The sequence below is a fragment of the Chelonia mydas genome, chromosome 2 (assembly GCF_015237465.2).
Source record: "Chelonia mydas isolate rCheMyd1 chromosome 2, rCheMyd1.pri.v2, whole genome shotgun sequence".
In the NCBI taxonomy this organism is placed as follows: domain Eukaryota; kingdom Metazoa; phylum Chordata; order Testudines; family Cheloniidae; genus Chelonia; species Chelonia mydas.
Window position 1 is genome coordinate 67,389,777 of NC_057850.1, and position 27,519 is coordinate 67,417,295.

Below are 27,519 nucleotides of genomic sequence, written 5' to 3' on the forward strand. Positions count from 1 at the left end.
TGAGGGGGCCATTTAGGGATCTGGGGCAAAAATTGGAGATTGATCCTGCTTTGAGCAGGGGGTTGGACTAGATGACCTCCTGAGGTCCCTTCCAACCCTGATATTCTATGATTCAGCAGGCAGGCCTTCTCTGCTATTAAGGAGGAGGTAGCATATACACTGCTCCCCTTTCTAAAGCTCATCCCAGTTGGCTGGGAGAAGGGGGAACTTTGCCCCACCTGCTCTACTAGACTCCTGGTCCTGGGCCCTTAAAGAAACAGTAGCAAGATTTTCTCTCAACACTACTTATATGCAAGACCACTTCCTCTTGAATCAATATCTTCTAGGTCCTTGCATACCAGACCTCCCAAATCTTTAAGAGCCACACCACATGATGGAGGTAGGCTGACCCCAGGCACCACTACCCTTAGGGAGACAGACCACCTCATCACAGTACAAGCTATTGTAAGGAAAGAAAGATTCACTTCAAAAACTCTCCATTTACAGTCACATATGCTAGAAGCACCAGAGGTGTTAATAGTGGACGGTTGCAGGCTAGCACAGCTCTTTATCCCTCTCATTTAAAGCATTTAATTTATGTATTTGAGAAGATATTTTCTGAGTCTTTTCAATTCTTTAATATTTTGGTCAAATTATCAATAAAGATGAACATATCCATATTTTGGATACAATTTGGCAATAACACTGCATCCATTTTTTTAAACATTAATTATCATTGCCAGCAAAGGTACTATCCATTCCCTGCTAGCCCATGGTATTAAATGATGCAATATTCACTTGATGAGTATAAATTGTGAGAGACAGTGCAACTCCATGGAATATTTCAGAAGTTCAGGAAGCTGACAGTTTAATCATTAACCAATCTGAGAGGCCCACACTGCCAGCAATTCTAAGGGACTGTATTGACTAGCTCAAAGCAGAATGAAGAAAATTGATTGTTTGACACTACTGATCTGGGCACATGGCTGTTTCATCATTGCAAAACTCCACGACAGAGACCCATGTTATAATGTGCAGAAACGTCAGAGGATAGCAGGCATTTTCCTGAGAGACACTACTGCAGAGGAAGAGTTGATGAGAATGGAGTTCATACGAGAATGGAGATTTTAAGATACAGTTAAACCTGCCACGAGCAACAAGCCAAATGATTAATTTAAAAAATCAATTGCTTAGAGGAAGTGGGTTTTCCAATAAAAGTGAATTAAGATTGCAAGTCTGCATTCAATAGGTCTGCAGACACTTCCTTTGTCTCCCACTCATTTGTCCGGCTTGTCTACTTAGATTGCAAGCTCTCTAGGGCAGGGAATGTCTCATGATGTTTCTGTACAGGGCTTAACACAATGGGCCCTGATTTAGTTTGGGGTTTCTAGGCATTACTGTAATACAAATAGATAAAACAAATAATAATAGTACTAATAGTAATAATAATAAATAATAACGGTGTGGTCTCTTAAGACAGGAGGCTGCAAAATAAAGACTGCCACTGAAAAACCTATGAGAGGTTGTCTGGAGGAGTGGAAAAGGGGAAGTTACTCACCCTGCAGTAACTGAGGTTCTTCGAGATGTGTGTCCCTGTGGGTTCTCCACTCTAGGTGTCGGTGTGTCCCAGCGCCGTTGATCGGAGATTTTCGGTAGCAGTGCCTGGTCAGGATGCAGGCGCTCAGTTGGTATCTCCCATCTCGTTGGAATCTTCCTGAGCACCTGGGTCCCGCACCCCCCCACCCCCCGCCACACAGTTCCTTCTCTACCATGGAGCAATTATACTAGTACTCCAAAGTAAAGGGGAGGAGGTAGGGAGTGGAGCACCCACAGGGACACACATCTTGAAGAACTTCAGTTACTGCAAGGTGAGTAATTTCCCCTTCTTCTTCGAGTGCTGTCCCTGTGGGTGCTCCACTCTAGGTGAATGTGTAGCAGTTCCCACTATGGTCGGTAGGACTTTGGAGATGTGGCAGTGAGTACTGTATGGCCTACTATGGTGTCTGCCATGGTATCTTGTGTGATAGCATAGTGTTTGGCAAACGTGTCTTCAGATGACCATGTAGCCACTTTACAGATGTCAGGAATGGGTACGTTATGTGGGAAGGCAACAGATGTCGACATAGCTCGAGTGGAATGAGTTCTAATGCCTTCGGGAGGTTGAATATTTTGAATAAGGTAAGAGGATCTGATGCAGTCAGAGATCCATTTGGACAGACATTGTTTAGAGATAGCCATACCTTTCGATCTTTCAGTGATGGAGACAAAGAGTTGTGGAGATTTATGAAATGGCTTAGTCCTGTCTAAGTAAAAGGTGATTGCTCGCCTGACGTCAAGAGTATGCAGGGTTGCCTCATTTGGAGTCTTGTGAGGTTTGGGTAAGAAAGTAGGTAAGTATATATGTTGGTTAAGGTGAAAGGTGGATACCACCTTAAGGAGAAATTTAGGATGTGGTCTAAGGGTGACTTTGTCTTTGGAGAAGATTGTGTAGGGAGGATGGGCCATCAAGGCATTTTGCAGGCCTGTGGGAAATCGTTTTATGGTGGGGTGGGTAAAGAGTGAATAACCTTCTAACAGGTGATGGAAGGTGGTAAGTGCTGCCAAGTGTACTTTGATGGAGCTGAGCTGTTTTAGTTTCAGGAGGTAGTCTAGAATGTTAGGGAGGGTCACCGTATTGGGCATTCACTAGAGGGTGAAACGCTTTCACTTCTGCAGGTAAGTTTTACTAGTGGAGTCTTTTCTACTGTGCAAGAGGACATATCTGGCTTGCTTGGAACAGGCTAGTTTATGGGTGTGGAACCATAAAGGAACCAGGCTGTCAGGTGGAGCTTTTGGAGTTGGGGGTGAAGAACCCATCCGTTGTCCTGGGAAAGGAAATCTGGCCTGTTGGGGAAGGCCCATGGATGAAGGGAGGACATGTGGAGTAGGTAAGGATACCATGTCTGTCTCGGCCAACCCGGGACAATAAGGATGACCCGGGCCTTGTTGTCTACGATCTTTCGAAGAACGCTGTGTAGCAGAGGGATTGGTGGGAAGGGGTACAGGAGAGAGCTGTTCCACGGGATGAGGAATGCGTCTCCTAGGGATGCAGTCCCGAGTCCCGCTCTGGAGCAAAACAGCCAACATTTTCAATTCTGGGTTGTGGCAAAGAGGTCTATTGACGGGGTGCCCCAGAGCGAGAAGAGCTGTTGAAGTGTTGCGGGGTGAAGTTCCCATTCGTGTTCTGTCAACAAGTGCCTGCTGAGTGTGTCAACAGTAGTGTTGTGGCAGCCTGGTAGGTAGGAAGCAATGATTTGTACTTGATGTTGTATGCACCAATTCCATAGTCGGATGGCTTCCATGCAAAGGGAATGTGATCGGGCTCCCCCTTGTCTGTTGATGTAAAACATACATGCTATGTTGTCTGTTAAGACCCGAATAGATTTGTTCTTTATGAGGGGAAGAAAGTGAAGGCATGCTCGCCTCACTGCTCTGAGCTCTAAGAGATTTATGTGTAGGTGCGTCTCTGATGCGGACCACCGGCCTTGGGCCCTGTGTCCCCCTAGATGCGCTCCCCAACTGATTAGGGAAGTGTCCGTGGTGAGCATGAGCATTGGGGATCGTTGCTGGAAGGAAACCCCCGTGCACAGGTTTTCTGGTCTTGTCCACCAATGTAGGGAAGCTAGAATATTGGGAGGAGGAGTTAGCAGCGTCCCTAAGGTGTGTCTGTTGGGTTTGAAATTCGAACTGAGCCAGCCCTGAAGACATCTCATGTGTAGCCTGGTGTGCTGGACCACGAAGGTAGTGGCTGCCATGTGACCAAGGAGCTGTAGACAGATTCTTGCCAGTGTCCTGGGATGAATAGAGAGCGTGCATATGAGCTGTGTAATTGTGAGGAATCTGTGATATGGGAGCAAGACTCTGCTCTGGATTGAGTTGAGATGAGCTCCGATGAACTCTATCTGTTGTGTAGGTGTCAGGATGGATTTTTGGATGTTTATTTGGAGGCCTAGGCTGTGAAAAAGGGAGATGGCGAAACGGGTAGCTTGAAGTGTCTCACCATAGGAGTTGCCCTTGATGAGGCAATCATCCAGGTAGGGGAAAAGTGTGATACCATGTTTGTGGAGGTGAGCCACAACCACAGCTAGAGTTTTGGAAAAGACTCTCAGCACTGTGGAGAGACCGAAAGGAAGAACTCTGTATTGAAAATGGTCGTGACCGACTGTGAATAGTAGGAAGCGTCTGTGAGCTGGATGAATTGATATATGTAAATAAGCATCCTGTAGGTCCAGGGCTGTGAACCAATCCCCTTGATCCAGTGCAGGAATTATTGTGCCCAGTGTGACCATCTTGAATTTTTGTATCCTCACAAATTTGTTCAGTCGGAATAGATCTAGTATAGGCCTCCATCCCCAGGTCTTTTTCTGGGTCAGGAAGTAATGGGAGTAGAACCCTTTCCCTCGATGTTGTGTCGGCACAGATTCCACTGCGCCTAGCTGGAAAAGGTGAACCACTTCTACGCGAAGTAGGTGCTCATGAGAGGGGTCCCTGAAGAGAGACGGGGAAGGGGGAAGGGTAGGAGGATAGGATATGAATGGGATAGAGTAACCAGACTGAACTATTTCAAGGACCCAGCGGTCCTGTGTAATACACTGCCAGGCATGTTGGAAACTCTGGAGGCGGTGGCCAAACAGGCAAGTAGGCTGTGGAATCAAGGGGTGGTCACGCAGACCCTCGACCAATGTTTCAGAATTGTTGTTTATTCCCGGATGGATGGGAGGTGGTTGCTTGAGCTTGATTTTGTCTGCACTTAGGGGGCTAGCACAATTCCTATTTATATCGTATGGTTTGGGTTGAGGCCAATCACATTGTTGTGTGTGCTGCCTTTGGTAGGGTTGGTATTGTTGTCTCCTGGGAAGAGATGGGTGAATACCCAGAGTGCGCAGTGTCGCTCTAGAATCTTTCATGGTGTGAAGTAGTTCATCGGTTTTTTTGGAAAACAGTTTGTCTTTATCAAAGGGGAGGTCCTCCACTTTGGTCTGCAGATCTTTAGGGATGCTAGATGCAGAAAGTCATGAAGATCTGCGCATAACCACAGGAGTTGCAAAAGTACGGGCTGCTGTGTCTGCCGTGTCTAACGAGGCTTGTAGGGCCTTTCTGGAAATCAGTTGGCCCTCGCTCAGAACTGATTTAAAGTCTGCTCTCCTATCCTCTGGAATGTAGGAGGCAAATTCAAAAAGTTTATTGTAGTTATCAAAGTCGTAGCTGGCGAGGAGTGCAGGGTAGTTTGCAATCCTGAATTGTAGAGTGGAGGATGTGTAAACCTTGTGACCCAAGACGTCAAGGCATTTAAGGTCCTTGTCTTGCGGGGTGGGCTGATATTGTGGCTGTTTCGTCCTTTGTGCAACTGCATCCATGATGAGAGAGTTCGGTTGTGGGTGAGAAAATAGGAAGTCAGCATCCTTAGCAGGAACATAATATTTATGTTCGGCCTTTCTGCAGGTTGGTAATAAAGAAGTTTGCCAGAGAGTGTCAGCTGGTTCTGGGAGTGCTTCATTTATAGGTAGCGCGATCTTTCAGGGCGCAGAGGGTTGAAGGATTCTGAGGAGTTTGTGCTGTGTCTCCTGAACCTCTTCTAGGGGGATGTCTTGACTGATGTTCCACCCTCTTGAAAAGCTCTTGAAATTGTTTACAGTCATCCATGTTCTGTGGAGGCGGGAGGGGGAGGGCTCCGTCTGGAGCAGGTGGAGAATTAGGGTTCAGTGAGTCAGGTTATGGTTCGTAGCTCACGTTATCAGCAGGGGGTTCAGGTACTCTAGAAGTGGACGGAGCTGGAGATCGAGGCACAGAAGCAGGTAGTGGTTTCGTGGAAGAGGTCTGAGGATGAGTGGTAGGAGGATGTGGCCAAGCATACCACTGAGGCCAAGGCATAGTGTAGGAGAACCCAGGTGCTGTCCACGGGGGGCGAAGTAGGGAAACTGAGGCTGGTGGCTGTGGACCATAGCCTGAGGTGGAAGAGGTTCTGGTGGAGGAGGAGAGGCAGGTGAGGAGAACTCCGCCTACTGCTGTATATCGGGTTTGCTGTCAGTGAAGGTACCCAGTTCAGGTGGTGAGAGCGGCTGTTTGAAGAGTGAGCCCTGTGTATCCAGGAGCGGAGAGTTAGGCTCAGGTGGCACTGAGAGGTCACATTCAGTGAGGAACTGTTGCTCCTGTTCCCTGGGCTGCGCTGAGCCTGGACTGTGCTCTAGCGCATTAGCAAGTGAAAGTGAAAGTGTCAGCGGTGCTGTGGGTCTGTTGGAGGTGCCCTGCAGGGGGTCAGCTGCTGGTGCCGGGGCAGGAGGCAGGCTCGGTGCCGACGTTTTTCCCGGCACTGGGGCAGAGCGCGCAGTCGGCACCGCGGCTATTTTTAGCACAGAGGGAGTCAGTGCTGATGTCTTTGTCGGCACCGGGGCAGAGCGCGCAGCCGGCACCGTGGCTATTTTTAGCACAGAGGCGCTCGGTGCCACGGAAACCTTCCTGGGATGGGAGGTCGGGTTCCTGCCTCTGCGGTCTGTGGGAGCCGCGGCTGAGGCTTTCGGAAGAGCTGAGGCACCTGCCTGTGGCGTTGTCAACACAGAGGGTAAGGATCTCGCGGGAGGCCCTTTACCCTTGTCGGAGTCTCTCCCAGGAGACTGCTGTGCTTCTTGCCTCTGCTCCAGAGAGGGTGAAGCAGCGCTCCCAACTGGTTCAGATCTGGCCGGGGACCGTGTAGGAGCGGGTTTAACTTTCCCCATCTCCGGAAGCGGCTGCAGGGATTTTTACATCAGAAGCCTTTTAAGCTGCAGGTCCCTGTCGCGCCGAGCCCTTGACTTGAGGCTCGTACAGTGGAGGCACTTTGCAGGGATGTGGGTTTCCCCAAGGCACTTCACACAATGTGCATGCCCGTCCGACCATGGCATGGAGTCCTGACAGGAAACACACTTTTTGAATCCTGAAGCCCCTGGCATTGTGAATTAGAAATGGCAGGGGAGAGTGTCTCAGCGAGAGACAAGCCTGAAGCAAAAAGTTTTTGTTGTTTGTTGTTTGTTTGGGTTTTTTTGTTTGTTTTTTTAACTAAGTCACTAACTATGTAACTACACTAAAGGAAAGGAAACAACTGGGATGTAACTAATAACTATTTCTATATTCTTTGTTACTTTTTTCCTGCAGAGACCAGGGAAGAGAAGCAGCACTGCCCCGAGTCCCATCTTCAGCTGGGGATGGTTGAGAAGGAACTGAGGAGGGTGCGGGACGCAGCTGCTCAGGAAGATTCCAATGAGATGGGAGATACGAACTGAGCTCCTGCATCCTGACCAGGCACTGCTACCCATGAATGGCGCTGGGTCGCACTCACACCTAGAGTGGAGCACCCACAGGGACAACACTCGAAGAAGAACTCAAGGATTTTCCCCACAGAGGGTTTTTCTTGAGCCATTTTCCCTTCTAACCCTGTGGTTCTTAGGGATGTATCCGTAAGAAAAGGAATTGCTGGGAGGCTACTTTCTTGTGGTCTCCCTTCCATTTGACAGCCTGGTTCAATAACAACTATGTAATCATTAACTGGGTCCTTTCTCAGCAGCTTAGAAGAAGCCAAAGAAGGGATCCAGAGCAAAATATCACAGCTCCCATTCACGATTTTCCTGGATTTCCATGTGAAAATCTGGGAGCAAAGAGGGAACAGTACTATGGAAAGAGACATCTCATCTAATGTGCTCCACCCCTTCCTCTCCCAAAAGTCACCACGCTCTCTACTTGATGAGTTCCAATCCAGGGGCATCTGTGTAAGGCCAATGAACCAGAGAGACTGTGTGACAGAAGTGCCACTTCTCCCCTTCCATTTGGAGAGGGGTTGGGATGTCCTCCACAAGTGAATTAATGTGGGATGATCTAGTAATGAGTGATATTTGGTACACATTGGAGGGATGGGGGGGGAGGGAAGGGAGATGGGGAGGTTAACTGTATTACTCCCTGTATCTAAAATATCAAGACAGAATAAATTGACACCTCTACGAGACACTCTGGCTCAGACTGTCTAGCATTGATCTGTTACAGAGTTTGGTATTCAGCGTCAAATAAATCCAAGTCTTGTGATTATTGGCAATTTGGTTCATAGCCCATATCTCCATTAACTGTGTGTGTACAGCACCTAGCACAATGCCCCTCAAATCCCTGGTAGGGACTTTCAGGCACTACTGCAATTTAAATAATAATGATACTAATAAATTTCATTTACAGCGATAGCCCATCTCTGGAAGACATACAGAATATAAACTGTACAATGAAATATTTGAAGTGCAGAAAAGATAAACAAATTAATTTTTTTCAAAGGGAAATGACAGAACTATAATGTTCAGTACCCTTTTTTTAAAAGTAACTTTTTAATACAATTATTTGGACTACAATAGAGGTTAAGGATGATTATTTGGAATTTGTGATGGTACCAAAATGTAACCTTTTCATTTTAATGACTGGTATTCTTGGAACCCTTTGCCTCCCCCCATAAAATGCCTTGGTCACATTATTTCATATGAATATTTTCTAAATACCTAATCTAATTTCACAGAAAGCTGTGGTCAGTATTCAGTTATTATATGTAGCGATTTCTCACCTGATCCAATTCCACTGTGTCCTATAACAATCTTGTACAAATTTCCAAGGTGCACAGCTTCAAGTAGGAAGAGGTCAGTCTGCAAACCAGCCAAGAAAAGTGCAATTAAATTTCTAAAAGAACTCCCCATCCAATGGGACCCATAAAACCTACTGTAGAAAACCTGTGAAACTCTTCTATGAAGTATGAGCATCCCAATATGCTCTATGAAATAATGTATGATAATGTCAAAGCAGACAAGCAAAGTTGGTTTCCAGGACCAACGATTATGATTAAAGAGCTAATCCTGATCACTTTGTTTATGTTATTCTGTATGTTTAGTCCTATTCAAATCAACGCAATTACTAGAGTGAGGAGAGCAGAAACTAGCCCAAAGTTTAGTTAACAAAACAATCACAAATTGTAATATAACTTAATATCAGAATATAGTAAAATACATATTTTACTGAAGTTATTTCTTCTCTTCATATATATTATTTAAATAATTAAGAAATTTAAAAAACAGTATGCACTTTACCTACATAATAATTATTATGGATTATAATTTTCCCCAAAATGTCAGTGCAAATGTTTAGAAAATAATTTTGGCTTAGCGGTGCAGGTTTTCTACAAACTTTGCAGTCTACCAGTGATTTTTGTTAGTGTAAGTCCTACCTTGGCCTGTAACAGCCTCAGATCTTACAAGGTAGAGAGCTAGAAAGGACAGACAAATGGATCGGGATGTATGCTTCCTGTCACTCACTTGTCCTTTTAGAAATTTCCTAGGCTTCTTTGGCCTAAGTAGCTGTCTGGAGCCTGTATCGCCTTCTTCCCCATGGATCGAAATATAGACATCAGCTTCTGTTCCGGCATTCCACAGCTCTCCTGTTGTCACATGCACCTCATATACAGTCACTGACAGTAAAAGAAGACAGGTTTTGCTCACGAAAGCTTATGCTCAGATAAATTGGTTAGTCTCTAAGGTGCCACTAGTACTCCTTTTCTTTTTGCAAATACTACTACATTTATAGCAATATCCAGTTGAAAAGCAGAGTGACTATATAGTCCAAATACATCTGTATCAAGAATCAGCTATCACGTACTTTTCAGTTCATAAAAATTCCATTTAATATTAAGTAAAGTGACACACAAACTTGTTTTGATTTTGTGTGCATGCTGTTTACCCCAGGTTGGTATTCCCAGTGGCGAATGCAAATTGAAAATCAACTCTAAAAATGCACAACAGTATATCTTTCTCCTACAGCACCACTTACAGTCATTATAAAGCAGAAAAGTAAACAAAGTAAATCCAAGATTAGTGTCAACATAAGCAGTCAGACCACAAATATGCCAGACAGCAGCCATCAACCCTTTAAAAGCACTGGTTAAAAAATAAATTCTAGCACCATTGTCTCCATTTTACAGCATCAAAGAATGCTTCACTGCTTTAATATTTCAGTGCTTCAGGCAATAATAATATTAGATTATTCCTTTATTGCATTTGATGGGGAATCTTCTTTAATCACTTTGTAAGTTTGGGAGGGAAGGGAAGGGCTATAAATGAAAACTGTAACACCTTTGGGTGTTTAATACAAAATATGTAATATGACATAAAATAAACTCCCAGGCAAAACACTGTTAAACTGTAGTTAAGATTGGGAATGGTAACTTATGGGCTATATTTACGCAGCTATAAATCTGAAAAAAAAGGCAGTGACATTAAAAACCAGATAATTCAAAATTAAGATTAAATATAAAGAAAAGATAACAGGTGAGAATATAGAATAACATTGTTCAGGCATCCAAAACAACCTTAACTCTATCCTCTAGGCACTGCCATCTTCCCTTCTTTGTTTTATTTTTGGATCAAGGACATTTTCTATGGACTTTGGGCAGTCGACAGCCTATGGTTGAGAACATTTTAAATTAAGACAATAATTGCTCCAATCCCTGATATGGTCGAAGATGTTACTGTGGGCCTGTGCGCAGACGTGAGCTGCGTGCGTATGGGAATGTGAACATTCTGCCATCTACCCCTCTAGCCCTCTGACTGGGAAGATGCAAGCTTCTTTTGCCATTTGCAGATTGTAAGCTCTTCTGACTTGAGACCTTCTGTTTGTACAGCTCCTAATACAACAGGGTCATGAACCTGACTGAGGCCTCTAAGCATCTGTCTACACTGCAATAAAAAACCCATGGTGCCGTATGACAGCCCAAGTCAGTTGACTCAGGGCTCGGGCTGCAGGGCTAAAAATAGTAGTGTAGATGTTTGGGCTCAGGCTGCAGCCTGGGCTCTGAGGTCCTCTGGGTTTCAGAGCCTGGGCTCCAGCCTGAGCCTGAACGTCTACACTGCTATTTTTATCTCTACAACCCGAGCCCCGTGAGCCCAGTCAATTGACATGGATTCTGAGACTCAGCACTGTGGGTTTTTCTTTGCAGCGTAGGCATGCCGTAAGGTGTTAGTGCAATATAAATAGCAAATAATGATTTGTCTCCCCCAGCAGCGGGTGCTGGTGCTAATAGATATTCCAATGCTGCCTGCCTCCTCGATGCAGGAGCTGAAAATTGGCCTGCCATTTGTGAGAGACATTGAGGATTCTGCTACCATTGAAGTACAATAGCGTTCATGCCCTTCTGCTTCTGAACAGATACTGCTGAAACATGTTTATTTGTGGGGGGAGGAGGAGAAATCGCTGCTTTCTCTTCATTCCAAATGTAACAATGGGGTGAGGGAGCCTCATTTCCCAAGCTTTTCTCAGCACCCTTCAGGCCAACCCAATGGGACTTCATTTCCTCAGGAAGGTCTCAGTAACAGTTGAGCTGGTCAGGAATCAGGGGAAGGGAATTAGATAGGATAGTCCCCTGGTGGCACTGCTGTTACAGTCACTGAGGCCGAAGGCAGATATCTGAGGGGAATGAAGATTCTGTTGGGGTCTGTCCCATTTAGGGACAAATCATGACCCAGTGGTACACGGGAGTAAGGCTGCATAAGGCATTCTTAGGCAGCAGAGTGGGCAGGAATCGAGGTAAGCCAGCTCCAGAGCATCATTACATTGTCCTCACCTCTCACAAGTGGGCAGCAGGGGTGGAAGGAGGTATATCGGACAGCATACACTATGACAGGTAGTGACCAGTTTATTCCTTTCCCAGAGCAGCAGGGAAACTGCAAAGGAGCTTGTGAATCAGGGTGTTATAATGGGAAATGTCAGGCAACTTTAAGTATAGGTGGTGCTACCTGCTCGGCCTATAATAGATGCAAAATACAGTAAACATAAGATTCAAATAGTACCTGAATTTCAGAGGTGCTGAGCATTTACAAGTCCGAGTGAAGTCAATGAAAACAGAAGGTGCTCAGCTCCACTGAAAGTCAGGCCCACAATGTCTGCTGGGTTTTATTTAATGAATACATTTATTTTTGTGATTACAAAAAGCCATTACAACAGCTAGTGCCTCATCCCTGTTTTCATTCAGAATATCAGATTTAAGAGTTCCCCCAGATCCTCTCACTTTCATACTGAATCCAATTCTCTTTACTTCTTCAGTGTTATCAAACCAACCTCTCAGAAGTGAAAAGCCTGTTTCTGAAGCAGAAATATACCCGTAAGAAAAGTTTTAGTTAAAGCAGAAACCCAAAATCTTCATCATGACCTCTCTTTTATGTGGTTGGCAGAACTGTTTAGGTTTAGAAGCTCTTCACTCTCTCTGATTTGAGAAGAAGGAGAAATTGCCAACCATAGGATACAGCATGAGATGGTATTTTAAGTGTGGTGCTAGGCTTCAAGGCATAACAAGATAAAGATTATCTGACAACCAAGATATCAATCATTTATTTGGTTCGTGAATGAACTGCTCATCTATATAGAGGGAAGGGGTTGAAAAGTGGGAGAGTAGGGTTAGGGTCATAGAATCTGAAGCTGGGAATTGTTGGGGTCAGGGAAGAGAGCTGAGTTGTGAGGGAGAGGAATGCAGCCTGTTTAGAGGTATGTTATTTTTTTTTGTTAAATTAACCATGATTACTTTGCTTGTCTGTTCCCTCTCTTTCCCCCACTCTAATAATATTTGGATGGTGGGAAAAGAAGTACAGTCTAAGTAGGGGCCCCCAAAGACATTATATCTCTGCAACAGATTCATAGATTATAAGGCCAGAAGGAATCACTGTGACCATCTAGTCTGACTTCCTATATAACACAGGCCATAGGACCTCTCTAAATTAATTCCTGTTTGAACTATGGCATGTCTTTTAGAAGAATGAGTAGGCATAATGCCTGTGTGGCATTGGGGAGAGTGGATTTAAGAGAAGCAATGGCCATACCTATTTTATGGGTTTAGCCAGCCATGCCTTTTGGTGTTTCTCTGCAGCAAACATCCAGTGTATGGGGGTGGGACCATGGTCATGCCTACTCAGAATCCTGGAGCACTGTGGTTAATGCTGGCTAGCCTTTCTACATAGTCCTCCCTGAGACGGTTATGGTTATGGTTTTATTTGTTATTTGCACCCAACAGCTATATGGTTGTATTGTTGGGTGCAAAGGGACAGAAAGGACTTTTCTTTCACCTCAAGGGCAGGTACGATTAAGCTTAAATATTGTGTTAGGGTCCCACACTATATGCCTTTTTCATGTCCTTCTGCCTCCTCCCCCACCTTAGCTCAGCCATAGATAACACAAATAACACAGCTCCATACCATCCAGTCCTCTATTCCCAGCCCATGTCTGTCCCAGTGCACCGCCCCCCTCAACATGCCACCTTTGGGACTCCTGGTCCTACATGTCACCCATCTCCCACTTCCCCAGTCTATGTCTGGAGTCAGCAGCAGATCCACTTAAATTTATGAACATTTTAAAGTATTGTTTAGCTTTGCTTCTCACACCCATTAAAAAGCTCTGAATGAGTGTGGTCTATGCATGTCTACAGGTAACAGAAAAGAAAAGAAAAGAAAATAGCAAGTATATTAGTCAAATACATGACATATTTACAAAACTGCAATTTCCATGATATTCCTAGTACTGTTTGTGGTTTGTATGTGATGGCATCATGACAGTTACATATGTTTTTTGTTTCCTGATCTTTTTTATAAGTAAAAAGACAAACAAAAAAACCTTGTGAGGTTTATTCACCATTGTTTGAGTTTCCAGGTGGAAAGTAAACAGGGCTGCCTTTATCTGTAAAACCTCAGTGAGATGATCCTAAGTCTAAAGGACTTTTGAAATTCAAGACATTTGATCATAGACATTGCAGGTCCCGTCCCTGTTACACCTCCAGCTTAGGGGCTGTGCATGCCCAGCCTTCACAAGGGAAAAGACCAGAGAAAACATATTGCAGCTGTCAAACAGCAGTAGGTAATCGATAAAAACCAATCAATTGAATTATCCGGGTGGCAGTTTGTGACTTGAATTGCCTGATGCATTATTTCACCTACCTGGAAGAACAGGCTGGCCCCGTCGCAAAACAGGAAGCTCCCGACAGATTTCGCCATCATCCTGGTCCTGCGCCAGCCATCGGTGGGCAGGAAGAGAAAACTGTTCTCCTGTGTAAAGGTTCTGCAATTGCACCTATAATAGCAATGACAATTATCAGTTGTTTAAGTCACTTAGACTCCAATCCTGAAGTCGGTTCTGCTGGGACAGATCTCTCAGCCTGTGCCAAGTCCTACTAGCATCAGTGGGGCTCCAAACAGCTGCAGGGTTTTGTGCTAGCAGATGTTATTGCAACATCTGGAACTAGGATGAAGAGCCAGATTCTGGCTCTTGCTCTGGCCCGTTTGCAGCTCTGGTGCCACAAGGGAGCCATGAAGCCCCGCCTGGGGGATAGCCCCTGTTCAGAGGTGGTGCAGGAATGTCATAGGCAGTCCTATGCTACCCTCCTATGCAGCCTCTGATATAGAACAATAATAGGGAAGGGGCGCCAGGAGTGGAAGGGAAACAATCAGTGTTTTGTGCTCTGACTATTCTGAGCTGCAGACTGTCCCAAAGGCAGCTGGCCAAGGCTGCCATATATTAGAGTAGCACCATCAGCTCAGCATCCCCCTGGCCAACTTAAGATTAAGGAGGTGCAAAGATGACATAAAGCCACCTCTGCCCACTCCCCACTCTCCTGGGCTGAGCCAACTGCAGCTTCACACCATTTGGTCTGACATGTCCCTTTAATTGTAATAGAAGGGAATCCCAATTATTGGAAAGTCTTACTGCTGTCCACTCTTCCAGAGCTGGAATACTATATTTAAAAGAAAGTGACTGCAAGAGGTTCACCACAAATGCTCGTGAACCAAACTCTCTAATCTTGCTTGAAGAAAACTGGAAAACCCAAAGCCTATTGTTATCTCCTGTGGAAAAACATGTGGGAGGGGAACACTTACTGCACATGAGCGAGGTAGCACCCTGCTTGAGGGAGGTGTTTGTAGCCTTGAATAGACCTCAAACCATCTTAACGCTGGGAGAGCCATAAGGAAAGCCACAGATGTAAGGGTTTATGCAGGGAGGGCTAGCACCTCTGTGGGGCTGCCCAGCAATATAGCTCCTTACTGAACATTTGCAGCACAAAAGTAATGCAATGTGATCTCTTGGTTTCATATCTGCGGGAGAATGCATGGGTTTCCCAGAAGATAGCGCTGACCATTTTGTCTCCCCAGCCTACCGCGTTGTTCCCCTCTCCCCAGATTCCGTAGCAGTAAAGAACAATACTGTGTTAACTCTACTGCACAAAATGTGGGGGTCTTTGTAGAAGATATTCTACTCTGTTGGCCTCTCCCTACAAAGCTGATGGACTGCTGCCTAAAAGCTGTGGTGGTTTGAGGTCTTGATCCAGCCGTTTTTATTTCAGATGAGCCCAGGTAAGTAGACAAAACAGGCTTTGTGAGCCAAGAATCAACAGCGTACACTGAAGTGCTATTGATTTTAATTAAGATCGACCAGCTTGCATGCGCGCAGGCAAGGCGAGGAGAAAAGAAAGAGCCCAAGCACCTTTTCTTTCCTTTTTTACCTGACTTCTTTAGTTTCTCAATTTAAATAGATGCACTACACAGAATGCGGACCTTGCAGGGTCTGTTCACCGAGCCTGGTGCAGGGCCCACACCTGCAGATTCACTTAATGGGTCAGATTATATATGACCCAAATAAATAATAAGTATATAATAAATAAATAAATAAATATATCAATAACCATTCCCTGGATGACAGCTTCTCCCCTCTTCTAGTACCCCCCTCCCCCAAACATTGTTTAAGGAGGGCTGGTGGCCTGTCCCTCCAATCTTTTCTAGCATTTGGGTTGGGGGCATGGAGTGGCTGCTCTCCTTCATTATGAGCTCCTGCCTTCCGGAATCCTTAAAGGGTCTTCTGGCAGCCAGGAAACTTCAGGCCGCCCAAAAGCCAACAGGAGTTGGGAAACACTTCAACTCTGACTGTCAGCAACTGAGCTAGAAGAGATGTCCCATAGATCCTAGGCCACAAGCTAAGGAACCACCTGGACTCCCTGGCAACCTAGTAGTTATACAACTTCTCCATCCAGGCATGCAGTTACTAGGGAAATGTACTCAAAAATCCTGCCCATACATGGACCTGGTGTACAAGATTGTAACTAGGTTTACTTCAGTGGAACTGCAACCATTGATACCACATCTGAATCTGCCCTCAGACATGAATTATAATGATAAACTCTATTCATCTGTAGCTCTCAAAGTGCTAAAGGAGGTTAAGTACTGTTATCCTTAATTTACAGGTGAGGAAACTGAGAGGTGAAATGACTTGCTCACGGCCACACGGTAGGTGATTGGCAAAGCAGAGAATAGAAACCAGGTCTCCTTACACCCAGACCTCTGTCCTATTTCCTGGGGCTCACTGGCCAAACCTTGTCTCAATAAGGGTTGGAAATGGAACTAGGGAATTACTAATACTATCTATGCTACAAACCACACCTCTTATAAACCATGGGAATACTCAGTATATAACTTGTAATTTAGAAGGATCATAAATATTCAGCGGACATCCTTTCTCCTTAGAAACTGAAAAGGGAAACTTTAGCAATATGGCTCTTGGGCCGCCAAAAACTCCTCACAAGAACTACCCACAATAAATATTTTTCTCAGTGATGCAATAAGCATCAGAATCTGACTGAAATACTTCTCCCAGGATTTTTTATTATTATTTATTTTGATTGTTTGGGCACAACAATTGTTTTTCAGAAGATAAAACTCCTGCTCACGGTTCTCACCTCTTCACAGTGCCAAGAGGGGGATTTTCCAGAGTTATTGTGTCCTATGCGTATTTTATAGAGCTCTCCTATGTCTCCAGTGTCAATCTATAAAGGAAATAAATGGATAATTTGCATCTAGCTCCTTAAAAGAAAAATTCCAAAGAACAATTAGTTCAGTAGGTATCACTCGTATGTTACATTCCTCTTTTAAAAACTGTTTCCTGGAGAACAGTAACAATCAGGTATTGTGTTGCATTTAAAATGCAGCGTCTCTTGATACAAAATGGTCTACTTTCATTATCTATGTTTGGAAGGTTAGTTCTTGGCAGTGCTGGGTGCATGCTTCCAACTCTAAACATGCTGCAGCGATCTCAGTGATCTTTGCATGCAAGTCAGTCAAGCAGCAAGGTGTGAACCAGGGTGCTCTTATCAATAGAGAGAGCATCATTTGGGCTTTGGGAACTTACTAATGGGCATCTCTCATCCTGTGGCATATGAGTTTTCTCATGATTTAGTCCACTCACTTTACTTTACTGCTTTACTCCCACCACAGCATTCGGAGAGTTCATCTTCTGAGTTCACTTACACTGCAGAGATGCATGTGAAGCAAACCCTTGGATGCTAATTCCCCTGGACTTTGTGAAGTAAACAATAAAGAACTTCCTGCCCAGAGATACACAAGGACAAATGCATGGCTTCCCTTCTCTTCCCCTCTGCTTGCATACCAGTCAAAAGAAGAGAGCCCAAGCCAAGACTTGGCCAGAGGGTGATAAAAAGGTTGTTCCCATGACAAAACTCAGATGCAGCAGAGAAATGGGGTGGGGGTTGGGGGCAAACAAAGACAGGGAAGAGGAACTGTGTTTGCTTTTGTTGTAAGGCAACCCTAATCCACTTGCTCCCCGGAGCATCTTTGGAAGCATCCTCCAGTGCTTCTGCAGTTCGTCAACTAGCCATTGCTAGTGAATGAAATTTGCTCTTCTGTTGATAATTTGGCTGCTATTGTACTATTGCCATTTTCTTTTTCCTCCAGGTCTCCTAGATACACTTGGAGTTCATGTCTATTATGTTTTTGTGCAGATGGTTTTGTGTTAAAATATCCATCATAGATACTTCTATGGTCCCCCATTACTGTACTATTTGAGCATCTTGCAGTCTTTAATCACCCCTGGAAGATAGGGAAGTATCATTATTCCCATTTTACAGATGGGGAACTGAGGCAGAGAGAGACTAAGGTCCTGATCCTCAAAGGTGTTTAGGCACCTAACTTCCATCAAAGCCCTACTACTTCATTTCAGATTTAAGGTCTTAAAAATGAACCCAAATGTTTGGCTTCTCTATCCTTTGCAGTTAATTATTTGGTTCTATATACAGTAGTTGATATTTCTTAATGAAATATACTGAGCTTAATTGGCATTTAAGAAAAACAATTAGGTTTAGCTCTATATTTTAAAGTAGTATTACTTGTTTCCCGGTCTACTGTACAAAAACTGACTGTCCCTTTTATCACACAGCTTTACACATTTTATGTAATCTGGTAGGCCACTATGGACAATAAAGACAAGATACTGAATATTTATTACTTACAGTGAAGATGTCTTCATTGCCCCTCTGAAACAGTTTCTCTTCTTCTCCATACAGAAAGATAGGCCCTGAATTATTGTAATCCCCATACAATGTAATATAAACCTGTGAGCTGGTTCCTGCAGATGGCATATCACTGGTGAGGACAGACACCTTCCATTTGCCAGCTATGAAAACACAAAAGGGCACACACAATTACCTGAACCCATGACACCCTGGAAAAATTTGTTTCAATAATCAAAATTCTAAACATAATGCAGACAAATATAAATATACACATCTCTCTCTCTATATATATGCCATAAAAAAGCATCCATTAAGTGATTATTCAGTTTGCATGGTTAAGCATTCAAAAAAAACCCAGAAAAGTCAGACTGAATGCAGATCCTTTACTGTGCTCCTTTGTGCATATGTAATATGATACAGCCTAATTCATTAATGCACTTTCTCAAATAATATGATATATGATATAGCATCATATAGTTATTTTCTGTGACCTTACATCCACATGGAGAGCATCTTGTTTTTTCACACAACCTAATTCCATAGTTATAAAGGTCCAGTATATCTTTATTGGTTTAGTCTTCTTATAAAAGTTCTCTTCAACCAAAAGCATGTATTTTAATAATTAAGTCAGCAACCAGATGCTATGTATTTTTGTTTCAGTAACCAGTACAGCCTTCTCAGAGTATGTCTACATTGCAATTGGAAGTGCAATTGCAGCTTGTGTAAACATATCTGTGCTAGCTTTATTCTAGCTAGTTTGAACAATAATAGCGGTGAAGACACAGTTACACAGGCTTCAGTGTGAGCTAGCAAAACGAGTATGTACCCAGGACTCCAGCAGGCTTATGCAGCCCCTGTGGAACCTTTTCCACCACTTCTTCGCTGATATTTTTAGGCATTCTAGCTAGGTTAAAGTTAGTGTGGGCATGCCAATCCACGCTGCAACCACAAGTCCATGCGCAGTGTAGAAGTACCCACAGTGGCAGTCCAAATAATGAAACAGTTAACTATGAAGAAATGTAGGTGAAAACATCGGTAGCCCATAGATGCCAGCAACTGTCCACTATGAACATAAGAACGGCCATATTGGGTCCATCTAGCCCAGTATCCTGTCTTCCAGCAGTGGCCAGTGCCAGATACTTCAGAGGGAATGAACAGAACAAGCAATCAAGTGCTCCATCCAGTGTCGCCCATTGCCAGCATCTGGCAAACAGAGGTTAGGGACACTTCAGGGACACTATGATTATTATAGTTAAGCCAAACTACAGCGTGGCCACCGCCTACCCTCATGAATTTGCTGCAGGTAATGTGATTTGGCCCCTACTGCAAGCCATCTTGTGATGATGCAAAAGGCTGCAGCCTTCATGTGATTTTTAGAAGCAGTGAGCAATACCCCCATGGTGTCCTGTAGCGTCATAGAAACCACACTAAAAAGCAAGGCCATATGTGCTAGTCCCAGCTCTTCCACTGACTGGAAATGAACTGCTGTTGATATTTCTGTGTCTTTTGCAGCCCTTATTTTGAGCCAAGGTTTCATACCTTGGAGGTAATTATTATTCATCATATTCACAGATAAGATAACTGAGAACTTGCACAAAGCAGAGCTGGAACTGGAATCCATGGTCTAATATAATTGAGCCCAATCTCAACTACTGTGCTACACAGGCTTTCAGAAGAAACATGTCAAATTAGGGGCTTGTGCAATTGACACCAATACAGTGTGGCTCCATGTCCCCCTCTAGCAGCTAGACCACATAGAGAAATGTATAACTCTTCTAATATTTCCGGGCTAAGAACTGGTTCTTTAGATGAAGAGATAGAGATTCATTTTTTTACATCAAGAGGCCTTGGCTTCACGCCCCGCAGATGACCCAACAAGGGACATTGTTACATTTATTTACGTTGTCTGTAACCCGTACACCACAATCAGCTCCCAGAATCACAAATAGAAACCAAGGCTCCTGATACCCATCCTTGTCACTGCTGTCTCACAAATACTAATAGAACTCATTGGCAATGTATGTGTTGTGGCTCCCTATACGGGCGGCTCCACGTGGAGGTAAGAGCGTGATTATCCCTCCCCAGTTGCACCTATCCCTGAAGTAGAAAATGGTTCTGCTGTGGAAAGTTGTGGGGTCAAGCCCTGTTGATGAGCCAGGTGGGGGCAGAAAAATATGCAAATTAATGCAAATTAATTACTTTATATTGCAAAATGTATTTAAAGATTAATCTGGATCTTGTGTTAATAGTTGGACTGTTGCTTTTTAAATTCTTTGTACTTGATTAATGGGTGCTCTCCCCGTAAGATCTGGATGTGGCAAACTGAGTATATGCTGGAGATCAGGAACAGTGTGCCGGAGATTGTGCCTCTGTGTCCAAAGAGTGGGAGACCCAGCCTAGGTTAGTAAGTCAGATCTTGATTTCATAAACTCCTCTTTTCAGAAAGCAAGCTGCAGTCTCAAAGGTGTAATATTAGCATGTATGGGGGACTGTATGCCTCAGGACATTGGTAATGAGCAAGAGAGCATGTCACATATGGGTCACCTGTTTGAATTCTGCCCAAATCAGCAGGGGTTAAAAGTCCCTATCTAATGGAAGTCTGATAGCCTTTCTTATCTGACTTTGGTGAGTCCCAATTTCAGTTCCCACTTCCCAAACTTCACCATGCTTTGCCCTAGCTTGCAAGCTCTTCAGGGCAGGGACTCTCCCTTACCGTAGTTATGTCTACACTTCAACCTAGGGCTGTAATTCTCAGTTTAAGGAGACATACCCATGCTAGCTCTGATTGAGCTAACACACTAAAAACAGAGTGTAGCCGTGGCAGCGGGAGTGACTAGCCAACACGTCAGACCTGTCCGAGGCATTAGGCATGTACTTGGAGTGGCTAGCCTGTCCCGCCACACCCACACACTACGTTTAGCACACTTGGTCAATCTGAGTTAGCTCCGGGGTTTCCTTGAGCTGAAAAGTCACACCCCCAACTCGCTGTACAGACATACTCTTTTCATCACACATGCATTGCAGGTGAGCTGGGGGAGTTCAAAAATCAGAAGACATGCCAAAAAACCACATTTTAAAAAAAATGTGTGATTTTTTGGGGGTCTGACTTCTGATTTTTAAATGCTTTGGGCACATGTGAGAATAGTTTACTCTTCTACCTCTTGGCTGAGGGATACTGCAGGTATCACAATTATGGCAGGCCCCTGCATGGTGGGAGGCATTTGCGTTAGAAGCTACTTGTACCCTCCCTGCTCTCCTTGGGCACCCACGTAAGGGTCAGCCATCCGGCCCTAGTAAGCATAAAAGTGTAATGTAAACTATATCCTTACAAATATATAGACTCCACTCTGAAAAAAATTATGAGATAATCTGTTTGGGAGGGAGTGGAGGCTGTGGGAAGGGGTGTGTTTGCTAACTCCTTTGTGACAAAGCCAGTGCAGAATATATAGATTTGCTACATCACCTGTTGTTTACTAAGTATATGATCCGCACTGGAACAGCTTTGGTTTGTGGTCTTGGGGTTAAATATTTTGTTACATTCGGGGCTGAAGTATGAAAGGGTTTCACTGTCTAGTGACAAGAGACCGGAGAGAGACTATCAATGTTCATAATTGCCTTTACTTCAGATGAAAGTGTGTAGGAAGATCCCCAGTTACAATCCACAACAGAAGTGAATTTCTCACACAAAATGGTGTGGTCATACTGAGATATATATTTTCTGCAGCCATGTGGTAAAATGGTTAGAGTAAAAGACTAGTTGGGAATAAGGGCTCCTAGATTCTATTCCCATCTCTAATTAGTAATTTAGGTGATGTAACTTGTCCATTCTGTGCCTCTATTTAACCATCTGTAAAAGAAGAGGTACAGTAATTCTGTCATGGCTTCCCAAGTCATGAGGAGGATTTAGATTACAGCACTGGCTATTTTCTCGTATGGACACAAATAAATAGACATAGGTACAGAATAATAGCCTAACCCATGTTTAACTACAGTACATACATAGCTCCCGGCTTTTGCACTGAGCATGGACGGAAATGGAAGCTTAAAAGCAGCAGCAAAACTTATTTCTCAGAGAACTCCAGAGACTAGTTAAGTGCAAACTCCCCTAGCCATTTTGGTTCACTGCTTCTCTGACTGACAGTGTTCTGACTGTAGTATGAGTCCGTGTATTTATCACACCCACAATCCATTAAATTCTTTAAGAATATGTGCCATGGCTGTCACTCAGAATTACATCGTGTAATGGCGATGTCATGCAGAATGACAACTGGGGGGCTGAGACACTAGCAACTATGTTTTAGGGCACAGAGTTGTATTTTTAAAATTCGAAGTAATCAGTAAATAATATACATTTTATTCTGTCACACCCTTACCATCTTATACCACAATCCATTTTTAGCTTGTGTGGATGGGACTTACTCTGTTATTGAATGGTGAAAAAGCCGGGTCAGATTTTGAAAGGGATTTAGGTGCCTGAACAGGCAGATAGGCTCCTAAATCCACCATGGTGGTGCCATTGACATTTTAAAAGCTGCAGCTCAGGTGCCACCTGAGCTCCTAGGTGCTGAAGTCCCCAGGCACCCAAGTTTCCACTGGTCAGCAATTTCAAAGCGGCCTAAGTACCTTGGAGATGGCAGCAGCAAGGCTCAGGCCAAAGCCCTGGAGGTTCCAGAGCAAGGTTTTTAAACTAGACAGGGTACTCCTTCTTCTGAGCACACCTAAGACCCAGTATCTGTCAGAGCCCATAGTAGGAGGGCTGGATGCAGGCCACCAATAGGTGGGGTGGTACAAGGAAACACACGATGAGCTTGAGAGAGGCATCTCATGTGACTAGGAGACAGAGAAAAAGAGAGACGGTTTCACCCTGTAGGGCATCAACTAACTAGGAGTGACCTGGCTCAGATGCCTAAATCCAGGAGAAGGTTCGCAGCTGAGAATCTTGAGCAGAGGGAAGCACCTACCTCTGGCCTGCCAGCCAGATGCATCAGGTCAGCAACTTAAGTGCCTAAGCCCTTTGCCTCTCCTCAACCCTTTCTCAGCATTTCACTCCTGGCTTGCTTCCATGGCTCCCCACGCAGCTGGCTGGCGGGCTACTGAAAAGCCCTTTCTTAGGTGTTTAACTATCCCTGTGCAAGCAATACCTAAGTTCTTTTAAAAGCTCTGGCCCTCAGTCAACAAAACATTTTGACACTCAAAAACCCCTTCATTCTGTTTTGCAGTATTTCAAAGGAAGCACTGCCTTGAGACAATAGATGCTGTAAACCAATGGTGCAAATGACACACACAAAAATGTTGGGAGAAACCAAGAGTTCTTGCTTTCAGACAGCCTTCAACAGGATAACAGAAATATGGAGGGGGACATGTCTCTCTCCCCCTAGTAGTTATGCTGCTGCTGTAAACTCCCCTTTATTAAAGACAATGTGGTACAATTTGTCTAAATTCCTAATGTAAGTGACTGAACAAATTGTATTTATTCCACAATGGCTGAGTAAATGGGATATGCACTAGGTGTTGTGCAAGACCATTACAGTAAAGCTCCTGATGTCCAGTGATTGACTACAGAGCCATTACACAGCACTCTTGTAAGCTCGAGGCTGCAGTGACATCTTTGGCTGCTCTGTCTCAATATGTGAAGGGGATTGGCTGGTGGCACCTCCTAGTTATGAATGCTTTGCTCACAACACATTTGGTACCCTTTGCTGTCTCCATTCCAGCTACATGATTCTCCCCATGCTTCAGTGGATGGACTTTCCCCTAGCTCTCAAAGCACTAGCTCTATTTCATACACCTGCACCGCATCTCCACATGCTACTTCACTCAGTGCAACAGAACCACATTTGTTCAACTGTATTTAGGACCTTCTGCTGCCTTCACCTTTGTCTGAGGATTTGGCCTTCAGGATTAACCCTATTTGGATACCAGTAGTGGCTTTTAACCTCTCCCAGGGAGGCTATATCTGTGAGATAGCCTCTCTTAATGAATTTATTCTTTTCATAGTTTTGCCTCAATATTCACCCCACAGCAGTGTTCTAGGATTAAGTTATTGGTTTCTAACGTGCTTTGAGGTCCATGGTGTAAAGATGGCATAAGTACAAAGTATTAAAATAATGTATAATGGAACAGAAATTGGGAGTCGTTAGATTGCTTAAAAATAGGGATCTAAAAAATCTCACTCTTGCATGAGGTATGCACTTTTTATAAGAAATAAAGACTGCAATCTAGCATTCATTAATTTTTGAAAGAGATGCAGTTTGCCCCTGAATATCAGCTGAGTTTTCTGAGTACTGTTATACATGTGTGAGCCAAAGGCTCAGCTAAATAATTATATTGTCATTATTAAATTATAAAACAAACTGCTGAATAGACACTCAATGCCAGGTTAAACTCCCATCCTTCAAGAACTGTCACAGTTTGAAGACATTAAACTGAGATAGTGGTGAGAACAAATAATAGCTTCTGAACCCAGGATACACTACTAAGGGTATGTCTACACTATGTAATTAGGTCGAATTTATAGAAGTCGGTTTTGTAGAAAGCGTTTTTATACAGTTGATTGTGTGTGTCCCCACACAAATGCTCTAAGTGCATGTAGTCGGCGGAGTGTGTCCACAGTACCAAGGCAACCGTCGACTTCCGGAGCATTGCACTGTGGGTGGCTATTCCACAGTTCCCGCAGTCTCCGCTGCCCATTTGAATTCTGGGTAGAAATCCCAGTGCCTGATGGGGCTAAAACATTGTCGCGGGTGGTTCTGGGTACATATCATCAGGCCCCCGTTCCCTCCCTCCCACCATGAAAGCAAGGGCAGACCATCGTTTTGCGCCTTTTTTCTTGAGTTACCTGTGCAGATGCCATACCACGGCAAGCATGGAGCCCGCTCAGCTAACCATCACCGTATGTCTCCTGGGTGCTGGCAGATGTGGTACTGCATTGCTACACAGCAGCAGTTTATTGCCTTTTGGCAGCAGACAGTGCAGTATGACTGGTAGCCGTCATCGACGTAGTCTTGGGTGCTCTTTTAACCGGGCACCTGGGCAAACATGGGAGTGACTCAGCCAGGTCATTTCCCTTGTTTCGTCTCGTGGTGATTGAGTCCTACTGGCAGTGCACTGTCTCTTAACCTCCAGCTAGCAGAAGATGATGGCTAGTTGTCATACTGCACCGTCTTCTGCCGAGCACCCAGGAGATGATGATGGCTAGCAGTCGTACTGCACAGTCTGCTGCCAGCAAGATGTATAAAGACAGATGAAGTGGCTCAAAACAAGAAATAGACCAGATTTGTTTTGTATTCATTTTCTCCTCCCTCCCTCCCTCCGTGAAATCAACGGCCTGCTAAACCCAGTTTTGAGCTCTATCCTTGAGGTTTTGAGTTCTATTCTTGAGGGGGCCATTCAGTTTCTCGCAAAGCCACCCCCTTTGTTGATTTTAATTCCCTGTAAGCCATGTCGTCAGTCGCCCCTCCCTCCGTCAGGGCAACAGCAGACAATCATTCCACGCCTTTTTTCTGTGCAGACGCCATACCACGGCAAGCACTGAGCCCGCTCAGATCACTTTGGCAATTAGGAGCACACTAAACACCGCACGCATTATCCGGCAGTATATGCAGCACCAGAACCTGGCAAAGCGATACCGGGCGAGTAGGCGACATCAGCGCGGTGACGTGAGTGATGAGGACATGGACACAGACTTCTCTCAAAGTATGAGCCCTGGCAATGTGGTCATCATGGTGCTAATGGGGCAGGTTCATGCTGTGGAATGCCGATTCTGGGCTCGGGAAACAAGCACAGACTGGTGGGACCGCATAATGTTGCAGGTCTGGGACGATTCCCAGTGGTTGCGAAACTTTCGCATGCGTAAGGGCGCTTTCATGGAACTTTGTGACTTGCTTTTCCCTGCCCTGAGGCACAAGACTACCAAGATGAGAGCAGCCCTCACAGTTGAGAAGAGAGTGGCAATAGCCCTGTGAAAGCTTGCAACGCCAGACAGCTACCGGTCAGTCGGGCATCAATTTGGAGTGGGCAAATCTACTGCAGGGGCTGCTGTGATCCAAGTAGCCAACGCAATCAAAGATCTGCTGATATCAAGGGTAGTGAGTCTGGGAAATGTGCAGGTCATAGTGGATGGCTTTGCTGCAATGGGATTCCCTAACTGTGGTGGGGCCATAGACAGAACCCATATACCTATCTTGGCACCTGAGCACCAAGCTGGCGAGTACATAAACCGCAAGGGGTACTTTTCAATGGTGCTGCAAGCACTGGTGGATCACAAGGGACGTTTCACCAACATCAACGTGGGATGGCCGGGAAAGGAACTCTGGTCTGTTTCAAAAGCTGCAAGAAGGGACTTTCTTCCCAGACCAGAAAATAACTGTTGGGGATGTTGAAATGCCTATAGTTATCCTTGGGGACCCAGCCTACCCCTTAATGCCATGGCTCATGAACCATACACAGGCAGCCTGGACAGTAGTCAGGAGCAGTTCAACTACAGGCTGAGCAAGTGCAGAATGGTGGTAGAATATGCATTTGGACGTTTAAAAGCGCGCTGGCACAGTTTACTGACTCAGCTAGACCTCAGCGAAACCAATATTCCCACTGTTATTACTGCTTGCTGTGCGCTCCACAATATCTGTGAGTAAGGGGGAGACGTTTATGGCAGGGTGGGAGGTTGAGGCAAATCGCTTGGCCGCTGATTACGCACAGCCAGACACCAGGGTGGTAAGAAGAGCACAGCAGGGCACGCTGCACATCAGAGAAGCTTTGAAAACCAGTTTCATGACTGGCCAGGCTACGGTGTGAAAGTTCTGTTTGTTTCTCCTTGATGAAACCCCCTGCCCCTTGGTTCACTCTACTTCCCTGTAAGCTAACCACCCTCCCCTCCTCCCTTCGATCACTGCTTGCAGAGGCAATAAAGTCATTGTTGCTTCACATTCATGCATTCTTTATTCATTCATCACACAAAGAGGGGGATAACTACCAAGGTAGCCCAGGAGGGGTGATGGAGGAGGGAAGGACAAGGCCATACAGCACTTTAAAAGTTTAAAACTTTAAAACTTATTGAATGCCAGCCTTCTGTTGCTTGGGCAATCCTCTGGGGTGGAGTGGCCGGGTGGCCGGAGGTCCCCCCACCGCGTTCTTGGGCATCTGGGTGAGGAGGCTATGGAATTTGGGGAGCAGAGTGGTTGGTT

The 27,519-nt window shown here is 44.7% G+C and overlaps 1 protein-coding gene across 1 annotated transcript in view; it reads right to left on the minus strand.

Moving 5' to 3' along the window:
- The window catches only part of RP1 (RP1 axonemal microtubule associated), a 295,779-nt gene that overhangs the window by 210,993 nt on the left and 57,267 nt on the right, over nucleotides 1–27,519 (minus strand). The window contains exons 4-8 of the mRNA XM_043539623.1: nucleotides 18,335–18,498; nucleotides 16,769–16,855; nucleotides 13,983–14,115; nucleotides 9,327–9,478; nucleotides 8,585–8,663 (exon numbers count right to left, since the gene is read on the minus strand). Of these exons, the coding sequence (XP_043395558.1) occupies nucleotides 8,585–8,663; nucleotides 9,327–9,478; nucleotides 13,983–14,115; nucleotides 16,769–16,855; nucleotides 18,335–18,498 (615 nt within the window). The remainder of the gene's footprint in view (nucleotides 1–8,584; nucleotides 8,664–9,326; nucleotides 9,479–13,982; nucleotides 14,116–16,768; nucleotides 16,856–18,334; nucleotides 18,499–27,519) is intronic.